This window comes from Dipteris shenzhenensis, chromosome 30, assembly GCF_047967505.1.
Source record: "Dipteris shenzhenensis isolate YYH24624 ecotype China chromosome 30, Dip_SZ_1.0, whole genome shotgun sequence".
NCBI lineage: Eukaryota > Viridiplantae > Streptophyta > Polypodiopsida > Gleicheniales > Dipteridaceae > Dipteris > Dipteris shenzhenensis.
The window spans coordinates 32,147,424-32,166,846 of NC_141625.1; the positions used below are offsets into that span (position 1 = coordinate 32,147,424).

Here is a 19,423-nt window from a genome sequence, read left to right on the forward strand (position 1 = left end):
GAATCCCACCTTTTCTGTTCCTGTGTGGGAGCCACCAAAGCAGCAGTTGCTGCACTTAACACTGGTCCTGCACCTTGACCTCTACCCTTGCCTCCACCTTGTTGAGGAGGAGTGACAAGTGCAACCACAGTCTCTGGCCTTTTCTCATCTTTGTTGACATAATCCCATAGATGTTTGCCAACTAAGATGTTGCGAACCATAAAACTCCATAAGTAATAGTTGGTGCCATCCAACTTATCCTCTTGTGTGAGGATACCAAATTGCCAACTAAGATGTTGTGAACCATAAAACTCCATAAGTAATAGTTGGTGCCATCCAACTTATCCTCTTGTGTGAGGACACCAAAAACCTCATTGGGATTGTTCCAAGCCATATCTGCCAGACAAAACAAAAAATGCAGCAAACCTGACAAGTGAAATTCCTTCTTGGGATCAAAGATGCACAACCAAAGTTTGCAAAAATCTGCCCAAAATGACAGCTTGCTATCACAGCCTATCAAAGGCTTAAAATGCACCAGAATGCTCAGCAATGCCCAAAAATTACCCAAACAACACTGCAAAAATTGCCAATGTCTGCAATGTCACTCAAAATGAGTCCAAAACTGCCTACATCAGTCCCAAACTGTTTGCACACTGCCAAATTGCATCCGAATGCCAAAAGCCCCAATTTCTTTAGGGAAATTGCATCCAAAAGAGGACAAATTAACTGAAAGCCCCAATTATGCAAGAAATTGCAGTGCAAACCAAAAGCCCCAAATTTTGGGATGAAATTGAGTTGAAATTGGGGCAAATCCTCGAAAAGCCCCAAATTTGACAAAATGTCTGATTCACAAAATGTGACCAAATCTGCCCACCTGCAAAGGGACCCAGAAGCCCGAATTTCTCTGCAAAGGAAAGCACCTGCAGAAAGATCCTGCAAGGAGACCTACCAAGGTACGGATACCCGTACGGAACACGTGTACGGATGGGTGTTGCAGAACGTATGGATGCCGGGCTGAACGTGCGGCATACGGATGGCTTGTACGGAATGACAACGGTGTACGAACGAGCTGAAATGTACGGACATACGGTGTGTTATGGAAATGTACGGACGTGCATAGAAAATGTATGGCGCTGATGCCCCGTACGTAGTTGTATGGTCGAATCTGTAGGGCCGTACGATTGTACGGCAGGTAAGTACGAAATAGCATACATGTTGTGGGTAGGACGCCAAACAGGGCCGTACGGCAGGTTGCAGATAGGTATGGACGTACGACGAGCAGCAGGTAGGTGCGGTGGCACGGCGACGGTACGTGCAGGTACGGAATTCCGTACAGTCGTATGGACTATACAGATAAGCAAGTACGGTGATTGGAGCTCCGGGTTGCGTGACCACGTAGGAGATGATCCGCGTGTGGGCTGTAAGCAGGAGCAGGAGCTTGTGGCTCTGATACCAAATGTAAGAATGGAGCAAGCAGGATGCAAGAGAGTAAGCAGGAGCAAACGTAGAGTGTAATAGATAAGATAAGAAAAATACAAGAGTGGAGATGGTTTTGTCTAAGTGACAAAACCACACTAACCCACTAATTGTGGTTAGGGGAAAAAATCTAGTGAGCGAAAAGTACCCCTAACTCACTTATGGATTACATTGGTCACTGCCTAGAGTTATGGCAATAATTCTAACAAATTGCTGCTCTAACTCCCCCTCCATAGACCTGGAAAGTCGGTAAGGAAGCTTACTTGGAGGTGTGGAGTTTGGAATCAAATCGATGTGGGGTCTTCCGGTCTGTAAAGGAGGAGGTAGCTAGGGTGGCAGATAATCCCGGAGCATAATGTCTTGGAACTTTTGGTGTAGATACACCATTGCTTGCCCCATCCCTTAATTGGATCTGTAATCTCCTCCTCAAGCATAGTGGACGGTTACTCTCAGTTTCTAGCATATATGCAAGCTTTCTAAACATGTAATTGCTCTCCTTCTTGGAGACAACTTTTGTTAATATAATTGTATGGATTTCACCAAAAAGTGTGCGTGTGTGACTATTCTTAGAATCAAGAGAGGAAATACTTTTTGGTTATACATATGTACAAGATTACTGTAGGCCATAATTATTTAGTTGATTTCAGCACTTTTATACAATGTTGTATACTTACTGACATTTCTTCATTCACTTCACCAACTACATGGGATTGCTCCAATGCGAGATGAAAGATGCAAACTTTGGAGTAGTTTTTTTGTCCTTTAGTGCTAGCCTTCATCATGGCTGAGTCTGCCCTTCACCTCCGGAGTGTCGACAGAAACTCAGTATGAAGACTTTGTATAAATGGATGCTCAAGTATGTGTGGTTGTGTGGATTCGTATGTGTGAGAGCATATTTTTATACTATGGTCTACACCCACTGTTGGGCGCTGATGACGTCAGTGGGGATGTCATAGTAGCTAGTCCCTGCTATTTTCTTGGTGTAGTGCACTATGTTCAATGCTATATGGTGTGAGGGCAAGCATTTTCGAACACAACGGATTCATGATAAGAGAAACACACAAGATTGCAGCGTCATTGCTAGCTTTGAGGGAGCCAATGGAGCCATGGATGATTATTGTGGCATAATCCAAGATATTATTTTTTTTTTTGAAAAAAGAAGGGCTAATTATATTACTTCGAGACAAGGCATACAAGAGACTCAACAGCAATGCTGGAGCACAGGGATAACTCCCACCTGCGAAACTACAAGCCACACAGGGCCAAGCAAAAACTGTTGCAAAATGCAGTCAAACCAAGAAAACCCTAGTCTGGGTTTTCTGAAAACCAGTAAACCACGAAACCAAAAAAGCTACGGATCCCTGATGAAGTGAATCCTGGAAGTACTAGAAAGTCTTCGAGACAGTGAATTCTCAACTGATATGACTCCTCTGAGTTAACATCCAACAATCGAGGCCGACCAATAATCCCTGATGAAGTGAATCCTGGAGATACTCGTAATCCTAGCATGTATGGATCCCTCCTCCGCTGAGCTCCCGTCCATCGTGCCCGCCCGAGGATGCCAATAGGAAGAGACTTGCCAGCATGAGCAACCACCACCTGACGGGGGGCGAGTCCGCACTCCAGTAGCCTGCTCCACGCACCTGCAGGCCTCAACCCACATGGGGAGCCTCCTGGTACGACAAGAAGAAGTAGAGCCAAAGGAGAAGGGATCCCTGAGGAAGGAGTCGAGGGCCGCCGCCCTGTGGAAAAAGAATCTTCGAGAAAAACTCTGAGTCTTGAGAAGCTTGGAGACCCAAGCAAGGAAGCCACCAGCCGACGCGACCCCTCTGGGTTGTTGTCCAAGGGCCAGGTACATCCAGCTCCAGTGCACCACTCGCGGCCAGGAGATGCTGAGGGGACGAGGGCAGCACAACCACCACCACGGGGAGGGACGAACTGGACTGCTGGGGGATGGCCATGGCCGATGTCGCCAGGGCAAAGCTGCGAGGAGAACTCCAACTCCGGAAGAGCAGGAGAGTGCAGGGCAAACCTCCTTCCGCCAAAGAAATGCCACCGGGAAGGGAGAGACGCTTCCTGAAAGATGAACCTACTGCTGCTGTGAAGGTGCAAATGTGGAGGACCGCCAGGGCAAGGGAGACAGCTGAAGCCGAAGATACTCCCCTCCGAAGAAGTGCAAGGCCCCATGCCGCAAGTGGCTCGACACCTCCAAAAGCCCGAACACCCCCGACCCAGACGCGTTCTACTCCACGGAGAGGGAGAAGGGTGCAAAAGACCAGCCTGGAAGACCACACTGCCACGGGAAGGGAGCCACCAACAAGCAGGATGCGCCATCCTGGAGAGGCTCACGGCTGGATCGGAGCAGGGGGGCAGCCAGTCAGCAGGGGGAGCACTCAGCCAGCGGAGGGGGCGTGCAGCAAGGCGACCAAGGTGCGAGGGGAGGGCGCGGGGAGAGAAGGGTGGGAGTGGCAGGGCGGAGCCTAGGCAGCGCGCGGGGCGAGGGCAGCAGTGGGCGGGGTGAAGGTCGCGTTCCTCGCTAGTCCCTGCTATGCATGATGGAGTTTATGGTTTTCAACCTTGTGAGTGACTATCATGAGAGTGAAACTGCACTATGTTGTGTTTTTAGAGGATGAGTTTGGGAATGTTCCTGGATTCATCTAGGTATATAGTTTTTTTGTCCCGTTGGCCGTTTTTCTTAGTTGAAAATCAAAGACAATTTCTTGATTTTATTTGCAAAATTTGGTTTTTTGTCTCTTGTTCCTTTTGATGTTCTCAGCTAGTAAGATTTGATGTAATGGAGGCCGATCTATACATCTGGTAGTTGAATGGTTTCTTGAGACTTGATCTTTGTTTTGGCCCTATTTTTTGGAGCATATCAATAGGCACTTGGATACCTGTCATAGACAAGTTTTGGTATTTGTCATAGGAAGGCATAGGGATAGTTAGTCAAATTTTTTCACATGAAAGGACCTTGTTTTGAATGTTTGCTTGGCAGGATTACCAAGTCTCTGAGCTCTTGTAGTGCCATTACTGGGGACATTGTAGTTGCAACTGAAAGATTGAAGCAAGAATTGGAAAATACAAATCAACGGCAAGAGATAGTCTCCAGCTTCTTACGTGACTACCAGCTATCTCCTGAGGAGGTGCGTATATTATGTTGCATTGAATTGTTTCATTTAATTGACCTCTGGATGCATTTTCAATAGAGAAAGATGCATTGTCTTCCCCATTGCATGAGGTTTGCAGTAGGCCTCCTAAAGATTAGATTGCAGATATAAAGGCAATTGACCTGTAATACATTCAAGGTTGTGGATGCTGATTAGCAGCTGGCCAAAGACAAGTTAGAGAGAACAAACTTCCAAACATTGGATTTTCATAGTTGATTTGGCTGTTCTTTAATAATTTGTAGATATATTTTGCTTCCATATTTACAAGCTCTTTTGAATGAAGGAATCATATATGTGCCTTCATCTGTTTTTTTTTTTTGGGTAATGGTACTAATATGTTTTCACAATACTCTTACATTTTGTAGTGAGGCTCAGTGGATAAGGACAAACACTGTCGGTTCTTGTAAACATGTTCCTAGCTTACACTGTAACAATTTCATGCATCTTTTGAGCACCATTATTCTTTCATGTATGTGCAGATCAATGCCCTTAGAGAAGAAGAATTGAATGATAACTTTTTCAAAGCACTTTCCCGGGTGCAAGAGATTCATGCCAATTGTAAAATATTGCTTCGAACTCATCACCAGGTTTGTTTCCTTCATCCTTGTTCATTTTTCAACAAATGCTTTGCATCAAAGTGCCATGGAAGAGTACAGTGTAAGAAAAAGCAAGTCTGATTTGATCAGTTATCCGTATCTATTATTAGTAACATTATAAAGATAATATCTATATGTCAACCATTATACATTATAAAGGAGAACAGGGAAGAAAGGAGATTAGGATAAGATGTTAAGGAACAGTCCAAATCAAGCTCAATCCCAAATACCACAGGGCTTGTTACTTAAGCCAAAGGCATACTGGTAAAAAGTGGTTCTGTTGATTATATCGAGTGAACAAGAGAAGCATATCACAATGTTGAAGCTGATGTACAGCAATGGTGAAATAGCGGGCTTTGTATTCAGCAGTCAAGCTATTGAAGGCTTCATGCAATCTAGGTTACTGCCTTCCGTCATATTTTTTCCTGTGATGGATCCCGGCAGCTGCATCTTTTTTACGGCAAGAAATCCCTGCCATGCCTCTGGCTCTTTCGCCTCCTTGAATTGTGTAGAGCATTGTTTCTTGGCATATATTCATTTCGTATGAACCAAAACTTATTTGCATTGAAGCTTCAACAATCTCCCTTATCAGCTGTATTTTCTTACTGCGATGGAAAAGGGCCACAATTTTTGCACCATGTATTGTAATGTTTCATTTGAAAAAACATAGACAAAAAGTTTCAACCATGACACTAAAGGAAGCAGAAGCACCGGTGCTCCTTCTCGCATCCTAGAGAAGGTCCTTATAAAGTAAGGGTAGGAGGCCACTTGGCATCGCTTGTTAGATTTAGGGGCTGTTTGGACAGAAACGCTAACACAGGGGAATAAACTTGTATTACTCACTGATCTCCCTCAGAAACAACAGTACTCACTAACTGAAACTCACCTACACAATACAACAAGTAGAAAAGAAAGATAGCTCGGTATATGCATGCACAAAACGTGGGAAAACTGCTCAAGCACGAGCCAAGTACATCCAGCCAGAGGTGCTTTGCAAAATAGGACCCCCCAGTTACTGGAAATTCCAATTAGTTTAGGGGGCGCGGTGTGGGGGGAGGGGGGTAAGGGGGTTATGCATGGAATTTTGACGCGTGGCAGCCAATGCATGGCTGGCCACGTGGTTCTGGAGTCTTCCAGGCTCACTAAAGGGGGATGGAGTAAAGGGGGGCGTTCATTTGGTCGACCTCCCTGGAGATGATTTGCGGGACCTCCCACGATGTCGCCGGCTGCGAGGTGCTGCTTAAAGCGGATGCTACGGAGTAGTGCGAGGCGTACAATGTAGAGATCCGGCATGAAAGGGAAGATGATGGCTATGTTGCAGCGGAGGATTGTGAGGTTGATGCCAATGAGGGAGATACTGATGTTGCGGATGACGTGGAGGAGAACGATAACGACATGCTTCCATAAGTTTCGAGTCGTTTGTGGGTAGCACAGATTTTGGGTAAGTAACCTTTGCATGGCTCTTTTAGGATAAAGCGGGGGAGAGGAAGGCCTCCAAAAGTGAAGGGGAAGACATCGGGTCCTAAAGTGTTTGAGCTGAGCGTGACGGTGGGTGTGGGAGGTAGCGACATTGATTTGGCTGTGTTGTCAAAAGTAGAGGCTTTTCTGAAAGAGTCATGCGTGTCAGGATTCTGCGCTGTGGAAGAGGAGGGGCTTTGTCTCATTTGCATCTTCAGATGGTTGTTCGTGTGTATGCTCGCAGCATAGTTTCAGTGAATAGGATGATAAAGAAATACATATGGTGGGATGTCAGTAAACCCGTAGGAGCGGTGCTCATGTGCCGTGGGTTGAAACAACATAACGTGCACACATTTCATGCCATGTTAGGCTACTGCTTTAAGGACTTTGGGCAACCACACTTCAAAAGTGTGTCGAAGAACGTGAGTTATGACGACTTGAGAGCTGGTATTGAGTTGTATGTAAGGTATGGTGCTGATGAAATTAAAAATCGGGTGTGTCTGAGCAGTGCCAATATATTTGACCGTTATTTGGAAGTATAAGGATGCAGAATCGGCATGACATTTAGCAGATGCCTGCTCAAAATGCTGCGAACCGACCTGTCTGCTACGTGGGTCATTCCATGTGTGGGTAAAGGAATGGAGGCAGAGAAAGCACAATCATTGTGGAAGGCGATGATCTCTCCCAACGCCTTGACTCAATCAGATGTTGGTACTATTTTCTTCTCCTGCGACTCCTGATCTGTGCAGCCTCAACTTGACAGACATATCAAGGGAGTGCTGGACGTGCATGCTCCCAGATACTTCGACTTGGAAACTCCTCGCTCGCCGGTGCTAACTGCGCAAACTGATGGTCTTGTTGATGTTGCTATGGGGACGTGTGCTCGGGTGGATAATGCTTTTGAAGACAGGAGAGCCCCTTGAATGCTGACAGTGATGCAGCTGCACCTCTTATGCACCGTCCTGGTAAAGAGCATCTTGTGGAAGCCGATGATTCGGATAATAGCAGCAACAATCTCGTGATGCCCGACTTTCTTCCTCTGGTGACCAAGTACAGGAATGGGACACACATTGCTTGAAATCTGAATGATATTTGGTACTTTTCTGGTTAATCGGATGTAAGGCCCATGGCCGGCAGATATGTGCGCATAAATATGTAACAGCTTTTGGGAGAATATAACAAAAACTATTTTGTAATGAGTCGATGTACTTGTCTCTTCTTTGTGAGCTAACGTGAACTCAAAGTAGCGAAATGACTGGAAGGTAAAATTAATGTGCTATATGAAAAATTTGCACTTGATTTTGAGTCAACAGTAATCAGATCTGAATTTTTTGAATTTCTACGACCCATTAGCAGTCAAGGATGGCTACCACCTACTGAGATCTATGGAAGAGAAATCTGCTACACTCTACACAATCTGCGGGGCCTTTAGAGGCTTCAGTAGCTGCATAGGAATGACTCAAAATATTCACCTATTTGTAGGGAATGAGGTAGCCCTGGACCTTGCCAAAAGTCAGCCGACTTGGTCTGTCAAATAACTCAATTGGGTCTGGAAACCGCCCCACTGGATGCCAACCTGTTTCTGGTGAGTTTAGTTGCTGCTGGAGGCTCCTATTTCCAGGGTTATAAATAGGCCCTGGCAGTGCATTACAACTGCTGTAATTCCTGCTCTATGCCACATGTGTCATCATGGCTGTTCCCGCTCTTGTTCCAGGTGTTCACAGCCCTCCAAACTTGCTGCAAACCATGGGCAACTGCTCAATGTAGGTAAGCCTCCCTTCTACAGTGCCCTGACCCTTGTCCTCCTCATATGGGGGCTCACAGGTAGGGTAAGTGACGCTTCCAACACCCCCTCAATGACTCAACTGTGGGCAAATGCCCATGCGTCTGGTGAGATGCTCAAACTTCTTTCTAGGAAGAGCCTTGGTTAAAATATCGAATATGTTTTCCTCTGTTGGGTTAATAAAGAAGCTCCATGAGCTCATCCTGAATCAGCTCTTGAATGAAGTGATAAACGAACCTCGGTATGCTTTTTATGAGCATGGAACATCGGGTTTTTTGCAATCGCTATGCAACTCACGTTGTCGTACATTATCACAGTCACCTCCTCCTGGAGATCTCCTATGTCCTCTAGTATCCATTTGAGCCAAATGGACTCGCATGCTGGTAAACAAACTGCCTTGTATTCTGACTCCATGGAAGACAACGTAATTGTAGGTTGCTTCTTGCTTTGCCAAGGCATCCTCTGTAAGCATGAAGCAGTAACTTGAAGTTGAGCGCTGTGTATCCCATCTCCATGGACTCGCATGTTGCTAAACAAGCTGCTGTGTACATGGAAAACAACATAACTAAAGGTTGCTTCTTGCTTAGCCAAGATATGACAGCACTTGCAAGCATGCTGTCATATCTTGCTTAGCCAAGATATGACAGCACTTGCAATAATCTGAAGTTGGGTGCCGTGTATCGCAATCTCCATTCCAATCTGAATCACAAAATCCTCCAAGATCGCTATTAGGGTGATACGTGATCCCATAGCTGGTTGTGCCCTTGAGGTACCTGAGGACCCTAAATCCAGCCTTCATGTGATCCTCCCTTGGTTTGGTTGAAAACTGAGAAAACACTCCTACTGCAAAAGCTATATTAGGCTTGGTATCAGTTAAATATAGCAAACTGCCAACCGTGCTCAGGTATGTGGGGGTGTGTGGATTTGTATGTGTGAGAGCATATTTTTATACTATGGTCTACACCCACTGTTGGGCGCTGATGACGTCAGTGGGGATGTCATAGGAGCTAGTCCCTGCTATGCGTGATGGAGTTTATGATTTTCAATCTTATGAGTGACTATCGTGAGATTGAAACTGCACTATGGTGTGTTTTTAGAGGATGAGTTTGGGAATGTTCCTGGATTCATCTAGGCATATATATGCTTTTGCCATATTAGCGGACATGCAAATTTCACCTTGTGAAGTTTTCGTCCAAGTTGCGGCCAGATGGTTTGCGATAATTTTTTCTATCTTAAATGGTGCATTGCCCTATCAACTAGATTTAGATGCTCGTTTAGGAGAGACTAAAATGAAATCGTTTAGACCTCACAAGCAGTTGTAGCTTGAATGAAGAGATTTTGGACTACTTTTTAATTATCCTTCTCCTTCGTCATGGCTGAGTTTGCCCTTCACCTCCGGAGTGCCGATAGAAACTCAGTACAAAGACTTTGAAAAAATGGATGCTCAAGTATGTGTGGGTGTGCGGATTTGTATGTGTGAGAGCATATTTTTATACTATGGTCTACACCCATTGTTGGGCGCTGATGATGTGAGTGGGGATATCATAGTAGCTAGTCCCTGTTGTGTGTGATGGAGTTTATGGTTTTCAATCTTATGAGTGACTATCGTGAGATTGAAATTGCACTATGTTGTGTTTTTAGAGGATGAGTTCGGGAATGTTCCTAGATTCATCTAGGTGTATAAACGGCCAACCGTGTTCCTATAAACCGTTGCATTAACCGAGATGTGTTCTTATTGCTCAGCTTTGTCCTGACCTTGATTGGAGTGGTTCTTCTTTGCAATCTTGCATCTGAAATCTTTTCAACATCTCCTAGCACTAACTCTCTTGACAAATGAAAATACTGTCATTCTTCTACCAAAGTCCTATGCCAAAGAAATAATGAAGTCCCAAATCTGTCATTTTGAACTCTTGCATCAAGAGTCCTTTGACTTCCTGGATCTTCCTCCTGTGATGACCGGTGATAATTAGATCATTTGCATGAAGGATAATGATTATGATGTTACCTCCTCTAATGAGATAGCAAATGGGCTACGAGAAAATCCAATCTCATGGGAGTACTCATCTATCCTTTGGTACCATGCCCTTGGGGCCTGTTTCAAAATTCAGCCCATAAAGTGCCTTGCGAATTGTGCATACCTTCTTTCCAAAACCTGGATGTCGGAACCCTTCTGGCTTCTCAACATGCGCTTCTTCTTGAACCTCACCATTTAGAAAGACAAGCTTCATGTTCATCTGAAAAATTGGCCACTGATGGTGGCCTGCCAAACCTATTACCATGCAAAGGTAGTTATCTTGGCTGTATGAGTAAATGTCCCTCCATAGTCAACTCCTGCTGCCTATGCATAGCCTTTGACCACAAGTCTTGCCTTGTAATTATTCAAAGATTCAGTAGATTTATACTTGGCCTAGTAAACCCACTTGGTTCCAATCATCTTCCTCCTCCGAGGTCTATCAACCAGGTCCCAAGTGTGCTTCTTCAGAATGGCATCCATCTTTTCTTTCAAAGCAACCTGCCACTCTGGCACTTCCTTCGCTTCTTCAAAGGTTCTTGGTTCCAAATTCATCTGGCCTGAACCATTGAAGCATATTTCACAGTAGGGGCTTTTCTTTGACACCTTCTTACCTCTAAACTGGTCTTCGGAATATTGTGACGTCTGAATCCTCCAAGTTCTTCAAGTGCCACTTTGCTAAACTTCTTTCCTTTGCGGGGGTTTGTCTTGTTGGTGTGGGCACCCTATCAATTTTTGGATCATTTGTCTCCTTTACTTGCATTATAGCAAGTCTTGGTCTTTGGGAAATAGCTAGAGCTTCTATTGTAGTTGCTTGTGGCTCTGACTCGTGGAGCACACATCCTTGCACATATGCATTAGAACAAAAATCCTTAAATGAGGAATAGCAGGCTTCGTACCAAAAATTTGCACTCCTCTTTATATGAGCTGTCGCAAGGCTTCCCTAAGCTTTTTCCTTTGCTCTTTGTGAAGCACGTGTGGGCTGTTGTTTGCGTAATTTGCATCAAGAATTATCAACTCTTCACATGTATGGGACATTGTGCATTGGGATATCGCCTTTTTGTGCTCATGTATGTGAGCCTTATTGTAGTCCATGCTCAACAACCAGATGGATTTTTGTTTTTCTATAGCTGGTTGTGTTCTCTCAATCCCATTAGACATGCCTGTGTGGTCAGCTCAAGTGTCTTGTCATCAATAGAGGGTCTTTTCCTTGTGTTATAATGGCCTTCCTTGATCCTGTTTGCGCATCAAAATCCCGTGCTAGGATAATTGTGTGATCTTTTGAGTACGTGGCTATATCCTCTCCGAGATGCCTGATGAGACTCGAAACTGTCCGATAGAGATCTTCAATGAGTGTGGCAAGTTGATCCGAGTGTACTCTGGTGGGACAAGGAAGCCCTCCTCAGAGATGTGTGGGTAGTGGTCTCTATAGAAATTGAGCTTCAATGGAAGCTCCCTCGGCTCCAACCAGGTCCTGAATGTGTGCAACTATAGTAGATCCTCTTGAATGACCTGGTTGACCTCATGGTACCCTAGCGGGATAGATGGAGTGTCTAAGTTGTATTGGAAGGGAGGCAGTCTGTCTATGTGAAGCCCTAATCTCTCAAACCACCTACATGTCTGGGCATAGCAACCTCTCTTATCCCCAATGTCTACGAGGTCCTGGATGAAAATAGAGCCATCCATGGCAACGTGCGCCGCTTCGTTGTACTGGATCCGTACTATCTGACGCGGTGTAGATAGGTATTGGTCTGGAATGCCGCATCTAATTGTAGTGGAGATGCGCCGAACTCACCCGAGCCCACTCTGTGTCTGAGAGATCTCGCTCCCAACAAGGGCTGCTGTACATGCCTGCACATGCCTGCCGATCGAACCAAGGAGTCAAAGAAAAGAGCCTTGGTCTGGGGGTCCTGAAAGTGTAAGTGGAAGCATTGTTGCTCGAGGCGAGCAAGTGAGTCATATCCTCTGCTCAAACAGGGCTGCATTGCTGGCCTCATCGTGAAAATCGGGCCAGAGAAGACACCCAGGTAGGTATATAAGGAGACAATCTCGACTGGTGATCCATCGAATGTGAACTGCTCTCTATGCATGACTGCTCTTAAAGATCATAACCTTGGTCTTGCCAAGGTTGACCTTCAAATCATGTGACTCACAAAAAACTTGTAGTGCATCCAAATGTCGCTGGAGGCTCTCAGGAGAGGAGGACATCAGAACCACGTCATCTGCGTATAAGAGAATCTGAATCACAGTACCTGCAAGAGAGCAACCAGCCCCCCTAGTGATCCCATGAAGGTCTTGAGCTTGTCTATGTAGAGGCCAAACAAGGTTGGTGATAGTGGGCAATCCTGTCTCCTCCGTCCATCTGGCACCTGCCCAAACTCGGCCTGAGACTCTCTCATAGAGTGCCATAACATCCCATATGATCTCCTCGTCATACCCCAACGTCTGCAAGTGTCTGATGAGGTGGGCTCGTGGGATTGTGTCAAAGGCCTTGCGGAAATCCACAAAGCAACAGTATACTCTCTGCTTCTGTGACCTGGGCCTTGACCTCCTCTATGACACCCCTGAGCGCAAGTACGTGATCCATGGTCCCGTGGTCGCGCCGAAATCTTGGCTCTGCCCTAAGTCCCTGCATCTCTACAAACCTGCTGACCTCTGTGTCGAGTACTGATGCATAGATCTTGGACATGACTTGCCCAGAAGGAGACAACAAAGCCTTATATCAAGATGCAACCGTGATATCAGCTAACGGTAGGGCATGGCTAATACGATCATGTGATTGTAGAACCCAATCTTTGTGGCAGTCGTGAGTCTCAAGACGAGGTATTGGCTGAAGTCATGGAGCATCTACGACAATAAGTACTATAGAGGTCTATAGTGCTATCCCAAAGCATATTTTCTGATAGCTGTAGGAAAAGAGATCACCATACTAGTAGAATCAAGCGCATCATTCATAAGGTAGATTCCCTGTTACGCTCAAGTTGAGGTAACTTGACCTCAAAAGGGTCAGTCGACATTTTCCTTTAAAGGATCAATGTTTGTATTATATTTATTGGGCTTTACGTAAATGATCAGAAAGGAATTAAAGTCAAGGTCCTTGGTGAGGGTGATATGGCACTAGACTAGGTGGATCTAAGGCTAAAGGGTCTAAATGCATTAAATGTGCCAAGGGGCAAATGATTCAATATTATCCAAAGAGAGGGGTAAATGATGCATTTAGGAGGTACCTTAGAATGAAGACATGTGGCATACTAGATCCATCTAGGGAATTGGGGCTCGTTGGGATTTGGCAAGCAGGAGCTTTCATGTAGCGTAATCTTCATGAGAGCTTGCTACCACCGAGGTTGGCTTGGAGGATAATTCGTGTGCCTATGCCCGTGATTTGAAAAAAGCTAGGCGTTAACGCTTCTAGGATGTATCATTTGGTATCAGAGCTGCAGGCGATTGGGAAAAGCAGGATCGTGTATAGCCGCAGGTTCATATTTGGTACCTTCAGGGCTTTTTGGCATCGCGTGAAGAACTAGTTGTTGCACGCAGACTGATTGGCTGGCGTTGTGACGAGCTGCGCGTGTAAGGGAATTGCCAAGAGTCTGTAATTCAAAGAAGCGATACGTGTGTGGGCTCGGCTTTGTTAGCAAACTCATGGAAATGAAGAAATCGTCCAATGGAAGTTTTTGGCGAGAAGCGAGCTCGTGGCTTGGGAGCCCATTGTGCTTTTCTTTGTTTCGCAATTCTGCTAGTTTCAAAGATCGGCTCTTAGATTCGCCTTTCATAGTGGAATTGGGTGAAGGAGATCCCGGGAGTGAGGCGACCATCTAAACGTTTGCATTGACAGAGGCCACGTCATCTAAGGTCTTTGGACCTTGAGAGAGAAAAAAAAAAGCCACATCATCCATTCCTATTTTAACCCTTTCTTGATCAAAGTGCTTTGCTTTGTTGGGACGTGAGCTCGAGGAAAGAGACAAATTAATCTATCAATGCAGCATGAATGACTAGGGAGCTTTCTATGCCTTTTAAGTTTTGTTGTGGTATATGCTAGTTTATTTACCTCCGTATTTGAGGGTTTTGAGATTGCAGGAGTTTCCCTAGCATAGGGAAAAGTGGTTTGGGTTGCAGTTTGATATATGCCTGGTTAGTTGTAAATTTGAGAGTTGGGCTTTTGATTGTGGATACAATTTAGGTGTGTTAAAAAAAAACACACCCCCCCCCCCATCAACCTAAATGGAAGTAGAAGAAGAAGCTTCTAGGGTGGATCCCGTAGAGTCGGGAGTCCGGCCGACCCCGCAGGTGTCGCGCCCAGTAGGCCATACATTGTCTGGTAGAATTGCATTATTGGAGGATGCCTTGCAACAGATTTTAGTGCAACAGTTACAAGCAAATATAGGGCAATCTGAGCTCAGGAAAATGGTTCATAGTATGTCTGCTAGACCATCTCGTGAAGAGAAAGATAAATCTCCAATGGAACCGAAGTCCAGTGTTCATACAGTCGAGCCTAGGAGGGCTAAGGTGCCTAATATTGCCAATTATAGGCCAGAAAAGTATTCTGGTCGGATGTCTGACCGTAGTTCCGATATCATTGAGACCTGGTTACACAAATGGGACGAGGCTTTTGAAAGGGAGTGAAGGGGGAAGAAGAGCAAGAGAAAGAGAGTGAGAGAGAGAGACACTCAAGTGCGGGTGTGAAAGAATGATGAGCCACACCACAAACTCACTTGTGTTTTATTAGGATTAGGTTTACCCTATGACTGTCTTAAGACAGTCATAGGTGTCCTATCTTTTAATGAAGGGTTGGCAATGTGCCTTTACCCCAACAACCTCCCACCTAAAGGCCAATGTGCCTAAAGGGGAGAAAAGAATAAAAAATTACAGCAATATACAGTTACTGTATACAAGACCATAAAGTAAGAATGGTCTCATCCTAATCCCATGATGTGGCGGCAATGTGCAAACCGCTCTGTAGGCAAGCTCTTAGTGAGCAAATCTGCAGGATTATCATCAGTATGCACTTTCACAAGCTCAAGTCGCTTGTCTTCCAGTACCTCCCTGATGAAATGATATTTCACTTCTATGTGCTTGGTCTTCTGATGAAAGACCGGATTCTTTGCCAACATGATAGCACTCTGACTATCACAATGCAAAACTGGCATATCTCCTGTAATGCCCAAATCTCCCACCAGCCGAGTAAGCCATATTGCTTCCTTGCAGGCCTCAGTGGCTGCAACATATTCAGCATCTGTGGTTGACAGTGCAACGCATTTCTGCAACCGAGACACCCATGATATAGCACCTCCTGCAAATGTGAAAATATAACCGGTAGTAGACTTCCGGTTATCTGCATTCCGTGCATAGTCTGAATCTGTAAAACCATGCACCAATGCATCTTGCCTACCATAGCATATGCACAAGTCTTTGGTACCCTTGAGATACCTCAAGACACCTTTCACTGCTTCCCAGTGCCGCTTGCCTGGATTTGCCATATACCTGCTGATGACTCCCACCGCAAAAGCAATATCCGGACGAGTGGCAACCATGGCATACATCAAAGATCCAACTGCAGATGCATACGGAACCTTGGCCATTTCAGCCTTATCATCATCTGATCTGGGGCTGTCCTTACTGCTGAGTTTTAAATGTGGAGGCAACGGGGTACTAATAGACTTCCCCCCCTCCATTTTAAACCTCTGCAGTACTTTGTCAATATACTCCTTTTCTGACAGAAACAAAAGTCCCTTGGACCTGTCACGAGTAATCCGCATGCCAAGAATATGATTTGCATCACCCAAGTCTTTCATATCAAAAGACTTATGCAGTTGTTTCTTCAAAGCACTGATCTCATGCTGAGATTTACTGGCAATAAGCATGTCATCCACATATAGAATGAGTAGCATCAAACTGCCATCCTTTGCCCGTTTGGTGTACAAGCAATGATCGGTCTCACACCGATGATACCCTTGGGACTGCATGAAGGCATCAAACTTCTTGTACCATTCCCTTGGCGCCTGCTTGAGTCCATACAAGCTCCTCTTGAGCTTACACACAAGCTGCTCTTTCCCTTTAACAGCATATCCCTCTGGCTGACTCATATAGATCTCATCATGGAGATCTCCATGAAGAAAGGCTGTCTTCACATCCATCCGACATAAATCCATGTCGTCATGAGCAACAAGAGCCAACACTGCTCTCAAAGTAGTCATCTTGACTACAGGGGAAAAGATCTCATCAAAGTCAATGCCCTTCTCCTGCTTAAATCCCTTGGCAACCAATCTGGCCTTATACCTAGGTAAAGCATTTGAATCCACTTACCTTTCGGCCTGCAAGTAACTGCACCAAGTCCCATGTATCATTCTGAAGTAGGGAGTCCATTTCTGACTGCATGGCTTTCTCCCACTTCTTTTTCTCTGTTCTTCCCATAGCTTGCTTGAAGCTGGAAGGCTCACCACAATCTGTCAGCATGATAAAATCAGCCACATTATTGGCTCCTGGAACAAACCTGGCAGGAGGCCGTTGTGCACGGGTGCTCCTCCTAACAAAATGTTCCGGATTAGGCTGCTGTCCAGCCTGTTCTTCATGCATGACGGGTGGCTGTACCACCATATCTGGCTGATCTACAGCCCCATCTGTTGGCATATCCAGTGGTACATCATTGGCAAAATTATCTGGCTGATTTTCAGCCTGTATACCCTCTTGAACAGGGTTATCTGCAGCAGCCTGCTGCTGCAGTACCTGTGTAGGAAGTAAACCACTCCCTATGAGGAGTAACATGAAAAGAGGCACCTGAATCCAAGAGCCACGTGTGCATGTCATGGCCATCAATAACCAAAGCATGTGCTATTACAGCAGAAGAGCATAAAACATCATGTATGTCACTGTCACTGTCCTCTGCTGCAACATTCACTGCATCCAAGTCATCTGCCTTGGCCTTGCCTTTGCCTTTGCTTGCATTTCCTGCATCCTTTGATTCAGCCTTCTTGGCTTTTTGATCCCGTATGAACTTGAAGCACTTAGACTTCACATGTCCCTTCTTGCCACAATAAAAGCATTCAATGTCCTTTTTGCCACGGGACTGACTGCGGGATTTGGACTTACTAGCAGATCTCCCCTTCTGCTGAGTCCTGCCTCTGTCCTGTACCTGCAAAGCATTTGAAGACTTGCTGCCCGCATTATTCTTCCTGCTCATCTCCTCCATAAGGAGAGAGCTCTCTACATCAGCATAAATAAGAGTGGCATTCGAGTTTGATAGGGTGGTCTTGAAAGTGTCCCAACTCTCGGGGAGGGTACACAGCAAGAAAGTAGCCTTGAACTCCTCATCAAGGTTCAACCCCTGTGCAATCAGCTGTGTAAAGATGGCATTGAACTCACTCAAGTGTGAGGTCATAGCTGTACCTTCCTTCATGCGAAGATCGACCAGCTTCTTCAGCCAATAAACCTTACTGGCTGAGCTCTTTTGGGCATACAATTCTTCTAGTCTTTGCCATAGACCATAAGAGGTCTTTTCAGCCTGTACATTGAACACAAGAGTGTCTGAAATAGTGAGCATGATAGCTGCCCTCGCGGACAAATCAAGCTCTTCCCAGTCATCAGCTGCCATGTCAGATGGCTTGACACCCTTCACCCTTATGGGCTTAGCAATTTTCTTTAACAGAAGTACATTCAAGCACTGTTCTGCCCATAATGGATAGTTGTGTGCTCCTTCCAGTTTCTTTATGTTCAGAATTGAAGAATCACTTCCCCCTGATGCCATATCAGATGAGGAAAGTACTTGACTCCCTGGAAGTAAAAAGACTGAATAAAAATTCTGATTTCTCAGAAAAACCTGCTCTATTCAAGAGCCAGAAGCACTCTCAATGGTGCTGTTTTTACTGTCAGGAAAATCTGCAGCAAAACAGTAAATGACCCTGCAAATACTATACCTTCTGACACACTGTACTGTGCTCAAAGAGGCATAAAAACAGTAATTTCAGACTGCTGCAGCTGCTCAACAAGTGCTTAACAGTGCATAATCATCTGACAAACCACAAACACTGCTGTAAACACTGCTGTACTGACTGTACTGATCACTTCTTCCACCTCAGATGAGGTATTGCACTGAGTTAAATTGCAGAAACCACTTGGCAAACTCCCAAAAAAAAAATGACACTTCAGCCTGTCACAAAACCTGCAACAGTAAATGGGATAAATCCCAAGCAATCACCCTTATACCAAGGGGAGAAAATGCATCTGAAGATCTCTGTCGGTAACCCAAGTGCTATCAAACAAAGTCTGGGCAAAAGCCCCTTGATCTGACACCTGAATCAAGTGGAGAACACCTCAACACTGAGGTAGCATGCAATATGAAAATCTCTCTGACACTTTTACCTGACAATGTGCAATGCATAGACTGCCCCTGTGTACTCAGTAACAACACAAATCACAACGTACAAACACCAAGAAGAAAATCTTTTGAGCACTGTCAACGATGGGCAGTTAGGGACCGAGTAAACTCGATGCGCCCTGACCAAGCGTGGCTCAACTGAGATTTTCAAAGTGCGTACAAAGAATGTGACCTGCAACAAATGTCACCAGATGCACTGCGGAAACAAAGCAAATGTGTGCTCCCTGGCTACACACTGCCTCAAGGCATATACTGCAAACACATCCAGGCAAAAGCCCTTTGAAAAGGTCACCCAAAACTGAGAATTGCACTTAGTAAATGCATAGAAGCTTCTGCAAAACAAGTATCTGACCTTCCTGAAAGACAAGCAACTGCGCAAACACCACCACTGTGGCACAAGTCACCTCAGGCGTGAGGGACACGAGAGTACCTGCTGTACCTCAACAAATGCACAGTATACAGCTGAAATGCTTCAGGAATGCATCAGGAACGCTTCATGTACTTCCGTACTTGCGCGTACATGCATGTACCACGCACAAAACAGAGTGATTCAGTACTATTCCTCTTGCAAAAAATTTTGTG

The 19,423-nt window shown here is 45.2% G+C and overlaps 1 protein-coding gene across 1 annotated transcript in view; it reads left to right on the forward strand.

The window, feature by feature from the left end:
• The window catches only part of LOC147881992 (oligomeric golgi complex subunit), a 90,969-nt gene that overhangs the window by 33,665 nt on the left and 37,881 nt on the right, over window positions 1–19,423 (forward strand). The window contains exons 3-4 of the mRNA XM_087401736.1: window positions 4,451–4,598; window positions 5,102–5,209. Of these exons, the coding sequence (XP_087257862.1) occupies window positions 4,451–4,598; window positions 5,102–5,209 (256 nt within the window). The remainder of the gene's footprint in view (window positions 1–4,450; window positions 4,599–5,101; window positions 5,210–19,423) is intronic.